The sequence below is a fragment of the Asparagus officinalis genome, chromosome 7, assembly GCF_001876935.1.
Source record: "Asparagus officinalis chromosome 7, Aspof.V1, whole genome shotgun sequence".
Lineage (NCBI taxonomy): Eukaryota > Viridiplantae > Streptophyta > Magnoliopsida > Asparagales > Asparagaceae > Asparagus > Asparagus officinalis.
The window spans coordinates 150,811,179-150,831,370 of NC_033800.1; the positions used below are offsets into that span (position 1 = coordinate 150,811,179).

At 39.4% G+C, this 20,192-nt stretch overlaps 1 protein-coding gene across 1 annotated transcript in view; it reads left to right on the forward strand.

The window, feature by feature from the left end:
- Window positions 264-20,192, forward strand: part of LOC109846821 (cation/H(+) antiporter 15-like) — a 26,370-nt gene continuing 6,441 nt past the window's right edge. Inside the window, exons 1-3 of the mRNA XM_020416064.1 lie at window positions 264-581; window positions 922-1,572; window positions 2,325-2,681. Of these exons, the coding sequence (XP_020271653.1) occupies window positions 928-1,572; window positions 2,325-2,681 (1,002 nt within the window). The 5' untranslated portion in view covers window positions 264-581; window positions 922-927. The remainder of the gene's footprint in view (window positions 582-921; window positions 1,573-2,324; window positions 2,682-20,192) is intronic.

The following is a 20,192-nucleotide window of genomic DNA, read 5'->3' on the forward strand; positions in this document are numbered from 1 at the left end:
AGATTTAGGGGACCAATATTTAGAAAACACTAAATTTAAAAAAAGAAAGATAAATCAAAAGGGATTTACTTTATAAAACAATATTATTGATCAAGATCAAGATAGCTAATTATAGGGTTTCTCTAAAGCCAACGACTAATACCATCACAAATACCGCGTTCAAACTAAGATCCTACGCTAAAGAAGAAACAAATTAACAAACAAAAGAACGGTTTCCAATTGTTCTGTTGACCGCTTCCAACCCCAACCCCAAAAAAAAACATCTTCTTCCTCCTCTTCGCCTCACCATCATCCTGTTGCTGCCAAGGAACGCTCGAGCACGAACGCGGACAAAAAAAAACCAATGGATAGCGATAACAAGACAGATGTCTACATAAAACTAGACCCAACCATGAAGCAGGACATCTTCTGCTATCGGGCCATGATGACGAACTCCGCAGGAGTGTGGGCTTGGAAACAACCCTCTCGAGTTCTCCTTCCCCATTCTCCTCTATCAGCTCATCCTCGTCTTCATCACCACTCGTGCCGTCCACGCCATCCTCCAACGTCTCTCTCAGCCCAAAGTCATCTCTCAGATTGTTGTATGTATTTCTCTCTTTTATCATAATCTGTCATGCTTGTATCATTTATAATTAATTTGTTGGAATATCAAATTAAAATGTTAGAATAAATGAGGTTAATAGCATGAGTTTTAGAAGTGTAAGGGTCATAGATAACCCCCTAACCTTCGAAATATCGGAAAACTCCCCTTTAGTTTAGGGGTGCAGAGAAAACCCCTTTTTAACTTACAAATTTTATTAGAAAATTTTCTTAACAGGGTTAATCACAATTTTCACACCTAGATGGATAAAATTACGCAGGGATACATTTCTTATCAGTGAAAATTATGATTCACGCTTTTGATGTCATGCAAATCCACAGGCTGGAATGCTCTTGGGCCCAACATTCATCGGTCGCAGCATGGGCTTTGAAAAACTCCTCTTCTCAATGAACAGCTGGGAGCACGTAAACACCCTCTCCCTCCTCTCCTTCATGCTCTTCATCTTCATGATCGGCGTCAAGACTGACCTGGACATGATCCGAAAAACCGGAAAAAAAGCAATCGCCGTCGCCATAGTCGGCACCTTCCTCTCCTTCTTCCTCGTCCTCTCCCTTGCCTACGCCTTCCGATCCCACATCCCACCTTCCTTCCGCAACAGAGTCCTCATCTCTACCTTCGCATACCGCTGGAGCATGACAAGCTACACTGTTCTCACCTGCACGTTGACCGAGCTCAATTTACTGACCTCGAAGCTTGGGAGGCTGGCGATGTCAGCGTCGCTGATTGCTGATTTTGTGAACTTGACTGTCAGTGCGGGGTTCCAGTCGTACTTAATTGGGTCGAAGCAGAAGGATTTGTTGCTGTCGGGGATGTCTTTCTTGGCTTTTCTGGGATTTATAGGGTTTATTGTTTTTGTGGCGAGGCCGGTGACGGTTTGGATTGTGAACAGGACACCCGAGGGGAGTTTGCTTGATGAGCCTTCTTTGATTGCGGTCATTTTTTTGGCGCTTCTCTGTGGAGTTCTTAGTGAGGTAAATGAGCACGGCCGCTTTCTTTTACATTATGTCTGCAAAACATAGTAATTAAAAACAAATTTCATGTTATCAAGCTCATGGAGTTCACTTCTAAGCTGTAAATAATATTACAACTCTTAACTAAATATGTTTTGCAATGATAATAAAAAAAATTTCCAGAAAAAAAGATACAAATCCAACGCTTTATAAACTAACTTAACACTGTATTTGCATTCGGAAATTCATTCGGAATTTCCGTCTAGGTTGCTACATAGACGGATTTTCGTTTTTCGTCTAGGTTGCATTCCGTCTAGTTTGAGTAAACTAGACGGAATTGTCCTAGACGAAATTTTCTAGACGGATTTTCGTCTTGGTTGATCAACCTAGACGGAAGTCTAAGCAACCTAGGCGGTTTTTTCTGTCTAGGTTGGACGTTTTTCTACTAGTGTGTTTGTTTGGCAACTCGACTTAATAGTGATTTACGTCAATAGATCAAGTATAAGTTTTGACCGTAGTTTCTCAAGATTTGGGATGGGACTAAAATTAGTTTTCTTTTGCTAGTTTTTGGCCATAAAGTCCATCAGTCCAGAACTAAAGTGGTTTAGACTAAAACTTGTTTAAGAGTTGCCAACTTAACCCTAATTTTCTATAACAAATGTTGCATGGACTATCACTATTTACTATACGGAGTATTTATTGCATCTACAATTACGACACACAAATCAACTCCTAACTAAAGTATTGCTTCCTGTTTCTGTTGTTTACTCAAGGCCATTGGGTTTCATACGAACATGGGTGCATTCCTGTTCGGTCTAGTGATACCCGGTGGAGAGCCACTGGGGGTGACGCTGGTGGAGCGACTAGAGCGGCTGGTGGAGGGGGTGTTTCTACCTATGTACGTGGTGCAGTCTGGGCTCCGAGTTGACCTTGCGGGGCTCAAATACATAATGGAGTGGGGGTTCATTGAGTTCTTGGTGTTGGTTAGTATTTTGGGCAAGTTCTTTGGTGTCTTGTTTGTTTGCCTCTACTGCAAGATGTCTACTAGGGATGCTTTCTCCCTTGCACTTATCATGACTAATAAGGGTATTCTTGAGGTCGAAAATGCTGGTTTCTGGTTGGATGCACAGGTGATGATGTTCCTAAATCTCTCACCTTTGATTATTTTTTCTTTGTTTCTACCGACTTTTATAGAACAATCTATAATATGTGCATATATGGTACATTACTGTTCAATATATATGAATAAAAAAATAGGCTTTTTTTTCCCATTTCTTGAGATTGTGCAAGCTAGAGTCAAAAAACCTAAAAAGGAAAGGCATAAAATCCTGAGTTTCTTTATTCCAATCCACCTTCAAATTTAGGAGAAAATTTCTCCATACCCTTAAAAGGAAAGGCATGCTTCCTCCTCTAAGTCAAAAAACTCAAGATTAAACTCCCTAGATTAATTAAATTCCCATTGTTCCCTCTTGTTCCCAGAAAATAAGACCAAGGACTTCGTCGGAAGAGGAGGAAGGAGGGAGGAGGAGGAGAAGGGGGCCATCAGAGTTTTGGTTTAAGCTTGAGAAGGAAGAACAAGGAGAAAAGGTGGCCATGAGCTTCTTCTTCTTCTTCTTCTTCTTCTTCTTCTTCTTCTACTTCTTCTTCCTTATTTTTCTCATCTTCTTGAGAAGGAACAGGGGAGGTGGCCAAGAGGTATGGCTTAAGCCTCAGGCGCAAGGAGGAGGAGGGGGTGGCCATGGAAGTTTTGATTTGAAATCAGGTAGGAGGAGGAGGTGGCTATTACAGCTTTTGATTTGAGTTTGGAGGAGGAGGAAAGGAGGGGAGCATGTGGGTTTTGGCTTGATCGGGAAGAAGAGGAAAGAAGATGAGGCCATGACGGTTTTGATTTGAGCACCCAAAAAGGAATTTCTTGAGCGATGGGTTTTGTTGGGGCCGGGGAATGGAGGGATTTGGTTTTGAGGAGGAGGTAAGGGGATCAGGTTTGAGGAGGGACTCGTTGAGTTTTTGAGTAGATATATGACGATACCGATTAGAGTCGTGGCAGGATAAATACTAATACAACACCTGTAGGTGACAAAAACTGCAAACGGAATCAGCTTGGTATAACGAGGGCCCTCATCTAGGGTATTTTGGTCATTTAGCAAAGTCAATAAGCTCACATATTGTATAAAGGAAAGACATCTCAAGTCTAGGACCAAAATATGTTAAAAAAAGAGCTTAAAGGGAAAAAAAATCAACGTTGGCTGGCCCGGAACCAGGGGCGTCACGGCGTGCATGAATGAAGAAAATGTTGTGACTGATGCTTTGAGAAACCAAACCAACGAACGCCGAGAGAAAGACCAAACAAAACACAAACACCAAGGTTTTACGTGGTTCGGCAAATTGCCTACGTCCACGGGGCAAGAAGGGGGTGGGTTTTCACTAATAGAGAAGGAGAGTACAAATTGAGATTACAAATCGCTCAAACGAACCAACTAATCTCACCAACAAATCTCTCAATCTCTCAACCAATAACCCTAACAAATAGCTCAGAAAGATCTCTCTTTTCTGTGCTCCAAAATCCCCAGATTTGCTCCTACAAAACCCTCAAATCGTATTGGTATTTATACCAAAACAAAAACCCAAACAGACTGCAAATAGGAACTCTAACTTTCCAAAAAACCCGTCATAAGTCGACTTAACAGTCTGCATAAGTCGACTTGGCAGAGCGAAAAACAACAACTGGAGAAGAGATCATAAGTCGACTTATCAGACCTGATAAGTCGACTTGGCAGAGCGAAAACCAACAATCCAGAACATAACGTAAGTCGACTCATGCACCAACATAAGTCGACTTACCATAAGTCGACTTATGCCTGTGCATGAGTCGACTTATGACCAAAAATCTGCTTTTTCCAATTCTTCTCCACAATTCTCCACCTCGGCGAAGTTTTCCCAAAACTGAGCCGACACCAACCAAACAAATGCCTCACATGCTGAGACCCAAATGAGAGTGTGAACACTCACCCCAAATGTCGATGTCGCTCACCAAATCGGCTGCATCAAAATGACTGCCTACGTATCCTTTGCCCAAGGAATCAAGCCTTCACGTAGTTCACCCAAACGGCCTCCAAAGGCCCTCAATCAAATAGAAAAGTCTGCAACTCTTCTCCAATATCACCAAACGATCTGCAACTGATAGTATTCCCAATGACCCCAAATTGAGACAAATCAAACACCTCCACCTGAGGTAAACCAATGGCCATATCCAAACTATATCTACCAGCTGCAACTGAATCCAAAACCAATCCATCATCTGCATCCAAAACCAAATGATCTCCAACCTGTGTCACCTTAGCTGGAATCCCAAATGACGCAGTATGATCTGGAGTATGTGGAGTAATCTCCACCCAACGTGGAGTAGCATCACTCTCCACCTGCTGCGATATCCAAATGACCTGATCAACACTCTCCACCTGCCGAGAGTCAAAAGTGACATACCTGCTCAGAACAAAATCAGAAGCTCCCAAACGATAATCAACTGAGCCTCCGAACCCCAAACGCGCAATCGGATCCAATCTCACATCCACGATGTGACCAAATGCTGGGTATCCAAATATCCGACGCGACCCAAAATCTGAAGCAGCTCCACCAGATCTAATAACTCCTAAAGCAGCAGTCGGCGACCTATGCATAAGATGACCCAAATATGTCGAAGCCCGCACACCAATGCCAATGCTCGACATCAAACGCCGATCCTCCTCCAGAAAGGAACGACCCATCGAAACTGTCATCTCATCTCGTCGCCCCAAAGTCTCCACACCAATGAAGTGTCTCCTATTGCCGTGAGCTCGGCACCAACGCAAGAAAGGACCCCTACCAAAGCTGAAACAATGAGTTACCTTTCTGCCAATACACTTCTTCCAATTGTTGTTGACTTCTAGGACTTTACACCAACGGGAACTGGTCGCGACCCAATAATGCCTAGAACAATCACCAACTGTGGAAACCAAGATACGATTACCTCCCAATGATGCCTCCTTGGAAGGCCCCCAAATGCCTGACTGAACACCTCCAAAAAGACCCCTCGCTCGATGGATAGAAGTGCCAAACTCCACCACGGTCTCGCTCATCCTAATGTGCTCACAGGACTTCAATCTGCAGGTCATAGCACTCCTCAACAACCAATGCACGGTATTACCAATCATATACCCCAGCACCAAACAATGCCACAGTCTAGCCGAATCTGATGAAGTCGTCATTTCCCTATCAATCACCGTGCTTCCGTGCAAATAATACAAATTTCTTCTTCTGACGCCCTTCATCACAATCATGGACCCAAATGTAACCTTCAAGCGTGCATCCGCCAAGGTCACCCTATAGCCAGCTGCCTCCAAAGCTCCAAGTGAAATGATGTTCTTCTTCAACTGAGGAACGAACCTCACTCCAACCAACTCCCGAATCACCCCGTCACTCATCCTGATCCGAACAGTACCAATACCACCAATAGAGCATTTGTGATCATTCCCCATGAGCACGAAATCCCCTCTTTCCAACTCCTGAAAGCTGGAGAACCAATCCCTCCTAGGGCAAATGTGGTATGTAGCACCCGAATCCAATATCCACTCTGTAGAGTAGGCAACACAAACTGACGGCAGTGCAGATAACGAGTAGCCCGAAGAATCCGAATCTGAATCGTTGCCACTAGCCTTGACAACATTCGCCTCTGAAGCTTGAATAGCTTTTCCCTTATTCTTCCCGGCTCGATCAACTAACTTTGGGCAATCGGCTTTCCAATGTCCATCTTCTTTGCAAAAGGCACATTGATTCTTACGAACTCCAAGATGTGCCCCTCTAGACTGCGACCTCCCACTACGGTTTGGACCCTTTGCTCTTGCGACCAACGCCCCCGCTACCGGCTCAAACGAAGTCTCCTTATCCTTCTTTCGAAGCTGATAATTCACAAGTGCAGCGGTGACCTCACTATACGAAAGAGATGCCTTCCCATTAATAAGAGTAAGAACGAAGGTCTCATATTCCTCGTCAGGCAAGGAACTCAATAGCAACAACGCCTTGTCCTCATCTTCAATCTTAACATCCACATTCGCCAAATCCGCAAGAAGCTTCGTGTAGTGGTTCATGTGATCACCAATGGAGGTTCCTTTCTTCAACTGGAAGCGGTAAAGCCTCCTCTTCAAATGCAAGCGATTCTCCACACTCTTGGTCAAATACTTGCTCTCAAGGATCTCCCAAATCTTCTTTGCAGAAGTCTCATTGATCACATCATACTTTAGATCTTGAGTGAGACAAGACCTAATCACACCACACGCCGTTCGATTCATCTTTTTCCAAACCTTCTCATCAATGTTGTCCGGTTTCCCGTCCAACTCCAACGTATCTTCCAAATTTTGCGCGTTGAGCGCATCCATGACTTCGCATCGCCAAAGTCCAAAATTGTTTGTGCCATTGAACTTTTCCACATCAATCTTCATTGAGTGGATATTCAAGCTTTGGACGGTCTTCACGCCGGAAGTACTGCCCACAACTCCTTCTTTCTCGGCCATAATCCTCAAGGCACCACCAAACCAATGCGGAAACAAACGAGAAATAGATCCAAACTGAAAAAGACGAGATTTTTACAAAAAAAGATCCCACCTTTATCACCAAACGAAGCCCTAGATGAACTTCCAAAGCGATCTACTCCTCCAAATAGCCCAAGCGTTGCCCGTGCTCTGATACCACTTGTTGTGACTGATGCTTTGAGAAACCAAACCAACGAACGCCGAGAGAAAGACCAAACAAAACACAAACACCAAGGTTTTACGTGGTTCGGCAAATTGCCTACGTCCACGGGGCAAGAAGGGGGTGGGTTTTCACTAATAGAGAAGGAGAGTACAAATTGAGATTACAAATCGCTCAAACGAACCAACTAATCTCACCAACAAATCTCTCAATCTCTCAACCAATAACCCTAACAAATAGCTCAGAAAGATCTCTCTTTTTCTGTGCTCCAAAACCCCAAAACTCTCCTCACAAAACCCTCAAATCGTATTGGTATTTATACCAAAACAGAAACCCAAACAGACTGCAAATAGGAACTCTAACTTTCCAAAAAACCCGTCATAAGTCGACTTATCAGTCTGCATAAGTCGACTTGGCAGAGCGAAAAACAGCAACTGGAGAAGAGATCATAAGTCGACTTATCAGACCTGATAAGTCGACTTGGCAGAGCGAAAACCAACAATCCAGAACATAACGTAAGTCGACTCATGCACCAACATAAGTCGACTTACCATAAGTCGACTTATGCCTGTGCATGAGTCGACTTATGACCAAAAATTTGCTTTTTCCAATTCTTCTCCACAGAAAATATCATTCAAGGACCAAGAGAACCCACTTGATGTTGATCGTCGTTCCCAAAGTCTCCACTCCATTGGTGTTTGTGTGGTCAATGGAGTTAGGAGGTGTTTGTTTCAAAAAATCCTATAATTTTAGGATATGGATTTCACTATAGGATTTAAAATCAAAGTAATTTGTTATGGGTTGGGATTCCTAAAACTTTGTTTGTTTCAACAATATTTTAGGATTTGGAATACTATAATTTGTAATATTTTTGTTTGTTTTAAATTTTTTGGAATTTGAAATCCTTAATTTGTCTAACACTTTTGAAATCCACCCCACATCCCACCCAAAAAAGAGGATTTTACAAATCCTTAAATATGATATTTTTTATTATTTGGGGATTTGATATTCTAAAATTTGTTTTGAAACAAACAAGTTTTATGGAATTCTAAAACCCAAAAAAAACCTACTTTTTGATCCTAGGATTTAAAATCCCACCCAAATGCCAATTTTTTTTGAAACAAACACCCCCTTAATAGACCCTATCAACACATCTTTCCCAACCCTTGTTCAAAAATTGACAAAGACGCCAACTTCAACTTATCTAGACCCTATCAACACATCTTTCCCAACCCTTGTTCAAAAATTGACAAAGACGCCAACTTCAACTTATCACAACACCACCAAAGTTGACCATAAAACATACAGGTTAACCAGTAGATGTAAAGATAATTAATAAAAAAACAAGTAGAATCATGATATGCATTAGTAAAAGGTAACTAGAAAACGTAAAAGTTAAATAGAAAACTTAAAAGTTAGCCAAATTGTAAATAGTAACCATAAAAAATTACTAAAACGTAAAAGTTAAATAGAAAACTTAAAAGTTAGCCAAATTGTAAATAGTAACCATAAAAAATTACTAGAAACATACTTTACTTAATTTTTATTGGTTAAATTTTGTCCGTTCTAGTTACCTAAGTGAATGTTGTTCTTATCATGATCGTATCCTCCATCAACCTTCACTCTCAACTACGCCTTCACCTCCTCCCAACCTTCACAATTTTCTTCCTTTACTCCTTTCTCTACCATGACCTTCCACTACAAAAAATTCGGTATTTAACGATCATAATTAGTGAAGGGACCAGTTGACCGTCATTAATATTCATATAATAACGACGGGTTTTTAAACCTTCGTCGAGTGATTATAAATATTAGTAGAACGATGTGAGATGGGATAACGGCTTTCTAATCCCTTCATTGATTTGATCCTAATATCGTCGTTATTGGGTCTCCTTAAAGACGAAGGGTTCCATTACCATCATTTACCATCATTGATGATACTCCTAATCATAATAGGATTTATAGTAAAACCTATTACTATTAATTAACAAGACCCACAATCAAAATCCCCAAACCCCCAAGTAAAACCCGAAACCCGAAATCCAAAATCCCCCATAACTTCTCCTAATCATCCCTCTAACCGCCAGTTGTAATATTAATTAAACCCTAGCTATTGTAAAAAAATATCGCATACGTACTATTCATCTTCATCAAACTCGCTAAACTGTTCATCGTCACCTTTAAGACGCTGATCATCCCCAGCATCGCCGATGCTCTAGCGTCGCCGGCCCAACGTCGCCCGCCGCCCTAGCGTCGCCAGCTGTCCCATCTTCGCCCGCCGCTGCCCCAGTGCATCCCTAGCCCCAACGTCGCCCATCCGGGCTGGTTAACACTCCAAAAGAAGGGGCAGTTAGTTAGGCGTATGATAGTGGGCGATTTCTTCCTGCTATCGTGCGCCACTGCCTGGATCTCGCATGAAGAAGAAGAAGAAGAATGGCACTAGGGGGATTGTTGATGCTACTTTGAGACTCCATCTTCGTCTATCCCTCTTCTGCTAATAAATTTGAGGGATCAATGGAAACCAGTGGATCTCAGGAAAGCAATGTAACAGTGAAGGAGCTTCCAGCAACATCTAGGGCGCAAATGGAGATGGCAAGTACTGGCCCGAAGGGAGCTAAGAAGAAGATCCTGCTGGAGGAAGTAATGGCTAAAACAAAGTCAATCTCAGAGCCTGACCTGCTCAGATCTGGCCCAGTTCTTACAAACCATCTTGGTAAGTCCCCTACCTCAAACTCTTGGGCTGATGCTATGGATGATGAGTTTTCTGAGGCTTTTGATGAGTCAACGGAGGTAATAGAGAAGGATCTTGAGTTCATAACCCCTACTGATGGGGAGAAAGTTAGGGCTGAGATTCTCAATACTCCTGTCCCCCTTAATTTGGAAGGGGAGGATAAGGGCAATGCTGAGGACTTAGAACAACGTGATGAGGTTAGCAAAGGGGAAAAAAAATCCTTTGTGAGTCTCTTTGCAGATAATAGGAAGCCAGGGAATGGATTGACTCTTAACTTCATTCCACCCTCAACCTCTGCTCCTGTTACTTTTTCTACTGAAGAATGGAGGGAGGGTGAAGATTTCTGGAAATTCTCTTTGATAGGGCATGTTATAGGGTTGAATGTCAAGTTTAGATCTATGGAAGCATACATAAGCAAAGCTTGGGGCAGAATTTCAATTCCTAAAATTTCTTTGCTCAAGCAGGGAGTATTCTTATTTGATTTCCAATCTGATCAGCAGATGAGAGAGATCTTGGAATCTGGACCTTGGTTTTTTGGTTCTAGACCTTTGGTTCTTAAGCCATGGACTATTGATACGGAAATGGAGAAAGTTCAAGACTATTCCTATCCCATGTGGATTCAACTTCCAAATCTTAGACTCAATCTATGGAGTACTACAGGTATTAGCAAGATTTCAAGCCTCATTGGTCGCCCTTTAACTACAGATATGCTTACTGCTACTAGACAAAGGCTAAGCTATGCTAGAGTGCTTCTAGAGGTTAAATTGCCTCTGAAAACTCCGCTACCAGATGCAGTTGAAATACAAGGGCCGGATGGAAAAGTTTATAATCAGAAGATTATCTATGAGCTCAAGCCAAGATGGTGTTCAAATTGCAATATTATTGGTCATGAAACTGATAATTGTAGAAGGCAAAGGGTCAAAAAAATGTGGATCCCTGTTAATAGAAAACAAGGGAGTGCTGCACAGCATGTCCAAGCAGGCCCTCTTGCTCCTGATCATGTTTTGGTGGATAATGCTACTCAGGTTTTATCTAGTGACACTGTACACACTCAAGAAAAAAGTGATGGGTTAGATGCTGGAAAGGTGCAGACCACACAATCTGGTCCTAATTTGAGGGCTACTGGCCTGTTTGATAAAGGGGACAACAGTGCTGGAAAACATGCACAGCAAAGTTCTGATGTATCACAACAAATAAATAAGGCTAATGCTTTTCCAGATAAAGGAAAAAATCCTGTATTTGGGGAACATGCACATCAGAATATCAGACTTAGAAATTCTGGTTTAGCAAATTTCCACCAATTCTCATCACCAATAGTTAATGCATCTGGATTTACTAGTGTTAGTAAGACCAATGTCGCAAGGAGAATAATAACAACTGCTCCAAGAGATTCAATTCAAGCATCCCAATTTTCTCCTCTGGATCCACAGGTCTTTGATTTTGACCCCTGCTATATTGACAGGGGTGGTGGTCAATAATGCATCTTGCCATTTGGAATATTAGAGGATTCAATAAATCCTCTAAACATTTAATTGTGAAGCAATTCATTCACGATTACAAGCTTTCCTTTATAGCTCTATTGGAAACAAAACTTTCCAAAGAAAAAATGGGAAAAATAGCAGGTAAAATAGCAAAGCACTGGGAATGGACTTCTAATATTCAGGAAGCTGGTAATGGGAGGATATGGATACTTTGGAATAGTGACATACTTACAATTCAATGTGTCAATGCCTCTGTACAACATATAACATGTTCAGTTCAATCAAAAGATGGAAGACTTTCATGCTTGTTGACTGTGGTATATGCTCTTAATCAAAGAGAGGGTAGAAAAACACTTTGGCAGGACCTTCTTAACTTTAAGCTAGTTGTTGATTGTCCATGGTTGATTGGAGGAGACTTTAATGCAATACTCAACAATGATGAAAAACTGGGGGGTACTCCAACTACTGACACTGATACAGGTGATTTTCAAGATTTCATTTCTGCTAGTCAATTGGTGCACATAAAGTCCACTGGTTGTTTCTTTACTTGGAATAATAAACAAGAGGCTCAAACAAGAGTGTGGTGCAGATTAGATAGAGTCCTAGTTAATGATTTATGGATTCTCCAATATACTTCAAGTCAGGTGGATTTTATGATGCCTGTTTGTTCAGATCATTCTCCAGCTCTCCTGACAGTTGGTGATGAGGAATTTCAGGGTAAGAAGCCTTTCAAATTTTTCAAGATGTGGACAAAGCATCCTGAGTTTCTCTCAATTGTCAAGTCTATCTGGGAGCAAGATATACATGGATACTACATGTTCAAACTCCATTCTAAGCTTAAAATGCTCAAACCTGCTCTTAAGGATTTAAATAAAAGGCATTTCATGAATATCAGTGAGCAGGTATTGCGAGCTAAACAAGAGCTGTCTGACACTCAGAACCAATTGAGTAATGATCTTTTTAACTCTCAACTTATATCCAAAGAAAAGGAATGCTTGAAGAAATACACTTCACTGTTGCAATGTGAGGAATCCTTTTATAGGCAGAAAGCAAACATTAAGTGGGCTGTGCATGGGGACAAATCCTCTCATTTCTTTCACTCCCTCATGAAAGCTAGAAGGCATCAAAACAGGGTGTTGTCCTTATATACTGAGGATGGAAATAGAGTCTCTGATATGGACTTAATTATCACTGAACTCATTGATTACTACAAGGGTCTCATGGGTACCACTGGGAATACTACTGAACCTGATCCAGCTATTATTGCAAATGGCCCTACTCTCTCATCAAATCAAAAGCAAATGCTAGGTTCTCCAGTCACTAGGGAGGAAATAAAACAAGCAGTCTACACAATGCCTGATGATAAAAGCCCTGGTCCAGATGGCTTTAGTGCATCCTTCTTTAAAACTTCCTGGGATATCATTGGCGATGATCTGTGCAAAGCAGTTGAGGAATTCTTTCAATCTGGGAAGCTCCTAGGTGCCTTTAATTCAACTTCTATTACTCTTGTGCCTAAAATTCTCAATCCCAGATCTCCTTCTGACTACAGACCAATCTCTTGCTGCAATTGCATTTATAAAGTTATATCAAAAATTATGTCAAACAGAATTCAGAGTGTTATTGGGGATCTCATTGATGAAGCACAAAGTGCCTTCGTTAAAGGAAGGCTTATTTCTAATAACATTCTTCTAGCTCATGAGCTTGTTAAGCATTATGGTAGACGGCATGTCTCCCCTAGAGCTGTCCTAAGCATTGACCTACGTAAAGCTTTTGACATGATAAGCTGGGGTTTTATTAAGTCTATGCTGTCAGGACTGGGATTCCCAAATAACATGATTAAATGGGTGATGGAATGCATCTCTACTCCTAAGTTCTCTCTGTCAATTAATGGATCACTGCACGGATATTTTGAAGGAGCTAGAGGATTAAGACAAGGAGATCCTTTATCTCCTTACTTGTTTGTGCTTGGTATGGAGTACCTATCCAGGAAGTTAAAGTCACTTAGCACTGACAAAAAGTTCAGATTCCATCCAAAATGTAATAGATTGAGGATTACACACTTAATATTTGCTGATGACTTGTTACTATTTTGTAGAGCAGATATGGATTCAGTTTCTAAAGTGTACAGCTGTCTTCAAGAGTTCAGTTGTGTCTCTGGTCTGGAGGCAAACTCAAGTAAAAGCACAGTGTTCTTGTGTGGGATTGAAGAAGATGCTAAAGCTCAGATATGTACATACCTTAACTTCTCTGAGGGCTCCTTACCAATGAGATATCTTGGAATGCCTATGATCTCTAAAAGGCTCTCATACTTGGACTGTTCTCCTTTGATCTCTAAAGTTTCTGAACAGCTTCAAAACTGGCAATCTGGGAGAACCTTGTCATATGCTGGGAGAATCCAGCTAATCAAAACTGTCATCCTAGGGATTCAAATTTATTGGACAAGTAACTACATCTTGCCGATCAAGGTATTGGAAAAAATTGACAAGTTATGCTCTGCTTTCTTGTGGGGAAACAAAATTCACCTTGTTTCGTGGTCTGAAGTATGCAAAGATAAAAAATCTGGAGGGTTGAGTCTCTTTTCTGCCAAGAAGTGGAACTATGCTGCAGCTATTAAGCTGCTGTGGATGATACACACAAAGAAGGATTTGTTGTGGATTAAATGGGTACATGGCAACTATCTACAACACTTGGGGATCTGGCAAGTTCAACCAAAGAAAAACGACTCCTGGATGTGGAGACAGCTCCTTAGGGTGAGGGATTTGATTATGAGAAATTTTGGGAATGTGAATAATCTACAAAGAGTCATCAATGGATGTCACAACAATGGTAAAATTCATATTTCCTCTGTCTATCATGCCATCTCTCCTGCAGCAAATGTACCCTGGTCGAACACAGTATGGGGAGGATTGCACTATCCCAAACATTCAGTGATTTTATGGCTTGTTATCCTCTCAAGGCTTTTGACTAAGGAAAGGTTGTGTAGCATGGGAATACTGAATTCAAATCAGTGTATCCTGTGTGCTAACTCTACCAGTCAATTAGAATCCTGTAGGCACCTGTTCTTCGAATGCCTTTATACTTCTGATGTGTGGAACAAAATGATGGGTTGGTTGGATTATACATGGAGATCATGCAACTGGGATCAGGTGATAGACTGGTATACTAATAACTTGAGGGGGTTTGGTTTCATAAAGAAGTTAAAGAGAATGATTTTGTCAGCAACAGTTTACTGGATATGGAAGGAAAGGAATATGAGGATTTTCCAGCAAAAAAGCCGGAGTTCTGATCAGCTTGTTAGAGAAATAAAAATTTCAATACTCCAAAAGATACTTCATGAAGATGTTCCTGAGCATTTGAGAGATAGAATAGAAAAATTGTAAACAGATTGAGTTTTTTCTTCAGTTTTGGTTGCTAGACTATTTTCTAGCAGATTTTTGATGTACTCTCATTTCAAAATTCCTATTGTTGCCCCATGTTCGGTAGTATAAGGCAACCCTTGTTTGGTTTAATTGCACTAAAGTACCCATAGTTTCACCTACTTTGCACTTATGCCATAAAGTACCATATTCACACTTATAACATAAGGCAACCCTTGTTTGGTTTTAATTGCACTCAAGTACTTATAGTTTCACCTATAGTTTCCCCTACTTTGCCTTCGTTTGGTTTAATTGCCTTTGTTTTGTTTAATTGTAACTCATAAAAGCAAGCACGACATATATGATAACCAAAAGAAGAAGAATCAATGCAATCCTGCAAAAAAAAATTTCGCATCAGCAAGTTGAATACATTTTATCAAGTGCTAACTAACATGTTTTGAGGATAGGCTTAATATTAACGAGTCGAATGGTGTGCTTGAACAATTTATTATATGGATTTTAAATATGACAATGCCTATGAGAAAACAAATTTAAACATAGTTTAGAAATTTTTGATCTATAGTTTAGTTAATATATTAGGCGAAAAACAATTAAACATCACATTGCGAGCTGTATTGCAAGTTCTAGGTATGCATAACACCTGAGGTTTATAACCATTGACTTAAGACATTGATAGTACATGAGATAAGTTGTAACATTAGCCTACCGTGTGTATAATCAATGATACAATGAAGTCAAATGCTAATAAACTCTCGTCATTTTTTTTTTTGTTTGGACTATTTGCACTCAAGTACCTCCACAACATCGCTCCAGCCCCGTTGTCGCCTCAGGCTTGATGGTAAAACGCCACAACACCACCAACAATTAACCTCTCATCGTTTTTTTGTTTGGAATATTTGCACTCAAGTACCCTATAGTTTATACTACTTTGCACTTTTGCCATAAAGTATCTTATGCTTAAAAGTACCCTATAGTTTTCTTTGGTGTAATTGCACTCAAGTACCCTATAGTTTCCCCTTACTTGTTTTTGGCAGCAATTTATACCATAAAGTTTTAAAAACTTACAATTGTATACCTTCACTTGTTGCATCAGCACTTGTATACTTTAAAGTTTTGAAATCTTGCACTTAAATACCCTAAAGTTATTAAAACTAACACTGTATTATCCTTCCCTATGAAAATTTAAGGGTATTTAACTATAAGTTTTAAAACTTCGGGATTGTAAGATCCACTTTTATAAACTTTACATTCATTAAGTGTAACTTTTAAAAATTTAAGGTATATAAATGCTACCAAAAATTAGAAAGAGTATACATGTGAAAGTTTTAAAATTTATAGTATTTCCATTACTTAATGTTATATATCTATAATAGGCTCATACGCATATTTGTGATCATGGGTGTCTTGTTGAGGCTGTAATACATAGAAGGTTAACATATAAGAAGCTATACCAACGTGTAAAGATTATAGTATTTGCACTTATGCACTTATTCCATAAAGTACGCTAACTTAAAGTACCCTATAGTTTTTGTATGGTGTAATTGTACTCAAGTACCCTATAGTTTCCCCTCACTTGTTTTTGGTAGTATTTTATGCCATAAAGTTTAAAAAATTACACTTGTATACCTTCACTTGTTGCATCAGCACTTGTATACCTTAAAGTTTTGAAACTTGCACTTAAATACCCTAAAGTTATTAAAACTAACACTGCAATATCTTCCCCTATGCAAAATTGAGGGTAGTTAAATATAAATTTTAAAAAATTTGGGATATTTAAGATACACTTTTATAAATTTTGCGTTGATTAAGTGCAAGTTTTAAAAACTTTAGGGTATATAAGTGCTACCAAAAATTAGAAAGGGTATACATGTGTAAGTTTTAAAAGGTTTAAGGTAGCTACTAGAAATAAGTATATGGTTATATAAGTATATCATAGTTAAAACAATAAGGTATTTAAGTGCAATTAACTTTTTTTTGTTTCTAATTTCTCGTTGTGCTCTTCCCATTGGAACACATGCATGTATAAAACTTATAATTTAGAGTAAAGGAACTAAAATAGGTAACAATAACACAAGTTTTGAAGGAATTAAACTAGTAATAAAAATTTTATACTTTTGAGAGCAATTTTTAAAAACTTTAGGGTAATTAAGTGTAAATTTTAAAAAATTTCAGGCATATTAGTGCTATCCATATACAAGCGATGGTATATAAGTTTGAATTTTTTTTGGTCAGTGAAAAAATTTATTTCATAACCAAAATGAAAAAGAGTTTATGTACACCTAAATGTTCAGTATAATCATCAACTGAGAAAGCAAAAAAATTGCTGAAACAAAAAACCATAGCACCTTAAAGGATTGCCTGATCCCAAAATACATATAATGAACTATTGAGCACTAAAGTCATAATATCAAACTGAATTTCTCTTGTCAATTGATATGTTGATTTGCATTTCTGCTGAAAAATCTGACATTACCCTCTCTCCATATGCAATAAATTGTAGTTGTTAAGGTCATCCTCTTAATTTTTTTGCTTGAATCCCTTTCCTCTTAACCTGTTGGAATACTAATCCAATATATGGTTCCATTGACATGATTTCCAATTGAACTTCAACCACTCTATGATGCAATTCCAAACATTACTAGAGTATGAGCATTCGAAAAATAAGTGATCTCTAGTTTCCAAACTTGCACCAGAACAGAGGTAGCAAATATTTGTGTTGATTATTCCTCTCTTCAGAAGCCTATCTTGTGTGAGTAATCTGTCCTGAAATACCAACCAGCGCACAAAAGAGTGTTTAGGAGCATTCGATTCCTCCTAAACAATGTTGTACTATGGCACATTGGTCGTAGCAGGAGAAAGAGCATTATACAGTGTTGACAGCTTGAGCTTAGCATTTTTGTAACAAGAACTTATAAACATTTTCAGGTTGTCAATTCCCCTACAGAAACCAATCATTTTATCCCTGACCTTTAACAATTGCTTCCAATTCCAAGAGTCTCCTGATCTAGCTTTAACTTGCCAAATGTCCTTGTGCCTTAAGTATGTTCCATGGATCCATTTAATCCACAAAGATTCCTTGTTGATGTGAATAAACCAGATGCTATGTAATGCAGAAGCAACATTCCAGTTTGAGGCGGAAAAAGTACCCAAACCTCCTTGTTTTTTTACCCAAACAAACTCTCTCCCAGGCAACTAGAGAAGTTCTTGTTCTGTCAGATTGAGCAGATTTTCCGCACAGAAACATTCTACAAAGATCATCTATTCTTTGAAGCACACTTTTAGGTAGGATAAAATTTGATGTCCAATAGATTTGAACTCTAAGAATTACAATTTTGATGACCTGAAGTCTCCCTGCATAAGAGAGGTTCCTGTGATTAATCCATTTTTTGAATTGTCCCTCTTTTGATGACCTGAAGTCTCCCTGCATAAGAGAGGTTCCTGTGATTAATCCATTTTTTGAATTGTCCCTCAATCCTTTTGAAGAGAGGACTGCATAAGAGAGGTTCCTGTGATTAATCCATTTTTTGAATTGTCCCTCAATCCTTTTGAAGAGAGGATAACAGTCCAACAAAGACATCCTTTTTGTCATAAGGAGAACTCCAATATACTTGAATGGTAATACCCCTGCTGAAAATCCTAGACAATTGCTTATATTGGTCTTGACTGGTTCATCAACACCCCTATAGTAGATAGAACATTTTTCAGGATTTGTTTCAAGCCCAGAAATAAGACCAAAATTTTTAACACATTGATAGAGCTTATTAACTGAGTATAAATCTCCTTTGGAGAAGAACATCAAGTCATCAGTAAAAATAAGATGTGTAATCTTGAGTTTACCATATTTAGGATGAAAATTGAAGAGACTGTCATTTTTTAATAAGCACTAACTCCTTGAGACCAATATAAGTCTGAATTTACTTTAGGATAAATAAGTGCTGCCAAAAATAAGTAAGTGTATACAAGTGTAAAGTAAGGGAAATTATATGGTCTTTAAGTGCAATAGCTTTAAGATTATGCCTCCTTGAAATATCATCGCTCTTACTTCTTGTCCGCGTTGGTGCTATTTGTTTCCTTCCTTCATTTAAAGCTTGTCCACCATCTTTTTGATGTTCCTACAAAAAAGAATAATATAACTTCAGAACCAATATAGCATATGTGGTATTTACTTAAGTAATTCCTTCCTCCTCCTTCAATATCATGACCTTCTCTTTCAATCTCCTCTCCTTCTTTACCATGACCTCCCTTTGTCCAGTGATGTATTCTCAGATCTCCTCCTCTCTCTCTTCCTTTCCTCTCCTCTCCTTTCCCACACCTTGTCGTCTGCTACTACAAACTATTAGGCCGGGATTCAAGTAGTACAGGAGGAGGGGTGCTGGAGGGAGGAGGAGTGTGAAGGAGGTGGCAGAGCATGGGATGGGGGAGTGTGATGGAGGAGTATTTACTTTGTTACTCAATGTCCATTAAAGAAGATGAGATTATTTTTAATTAATACTTAAGATTCGTGGGAAATAGATTTAAAAGTTAAAACATTGTAGCTAAAGTAGAAGAAGTTGAGCAGTTGACCATTTTTGGTGAGGTGGAGGCGCCGCATTGACTTTTGCTCAAGGGTAGAAAGAATTTTCCAAAAAAAAAGAGAAAGAAAGAAAGAAAAAGGTATCTGAGAAAGTTAGACTCATATATGTTGGGAACCAAAATGGATACGAAGCCGACCTAAGAATACATTACGTAAAAATATAAAATAAACAACACAATTACTATAATCAAACAATAAGAACTTTACGTGGTTCAGATACGATACTCACTAGTAGAAAATAAATAATCAGCTACGGGTATATTCATAGCTAACGCCAAATAATCTGTTGCTGATATACATCAGCGCTAGGAAAATCTTCGTTGCCAAAGAACCCATCACCAATAGTCATCAACCCCTATCGCCGATGATCGTCGGCAACAAAGAGTGTTACTGGAAAACAAAGATATAATATATAATATAATATATAACACAAACTCAAAGTTCAACAATGATATAACAACTTGCCCCATTTTTTCGGTAGGAAAAAAAAAGCTTCAATAGATCGAGCTTAAAAGTCAAATAGAAAATGAGGAAACCAAAGGATATTCTAGAGGTGTCCAAATGAGCTTCGGGCCCGGACCCGACCCGGTGTCCGGCCCAGACCCAATTGGGCCCAGGTAGGAAAAAAAAAGCTTCAATAGAGCTTAAAAGTCAAATAGAAAATTAGGAAACCAAAGGATATTCTAGAGGTGTCCAAATAAGCTTCGGGCCCGGACCCGACCCGGTGTCCGGCCCAGACCCAATTGGGCCCAAAC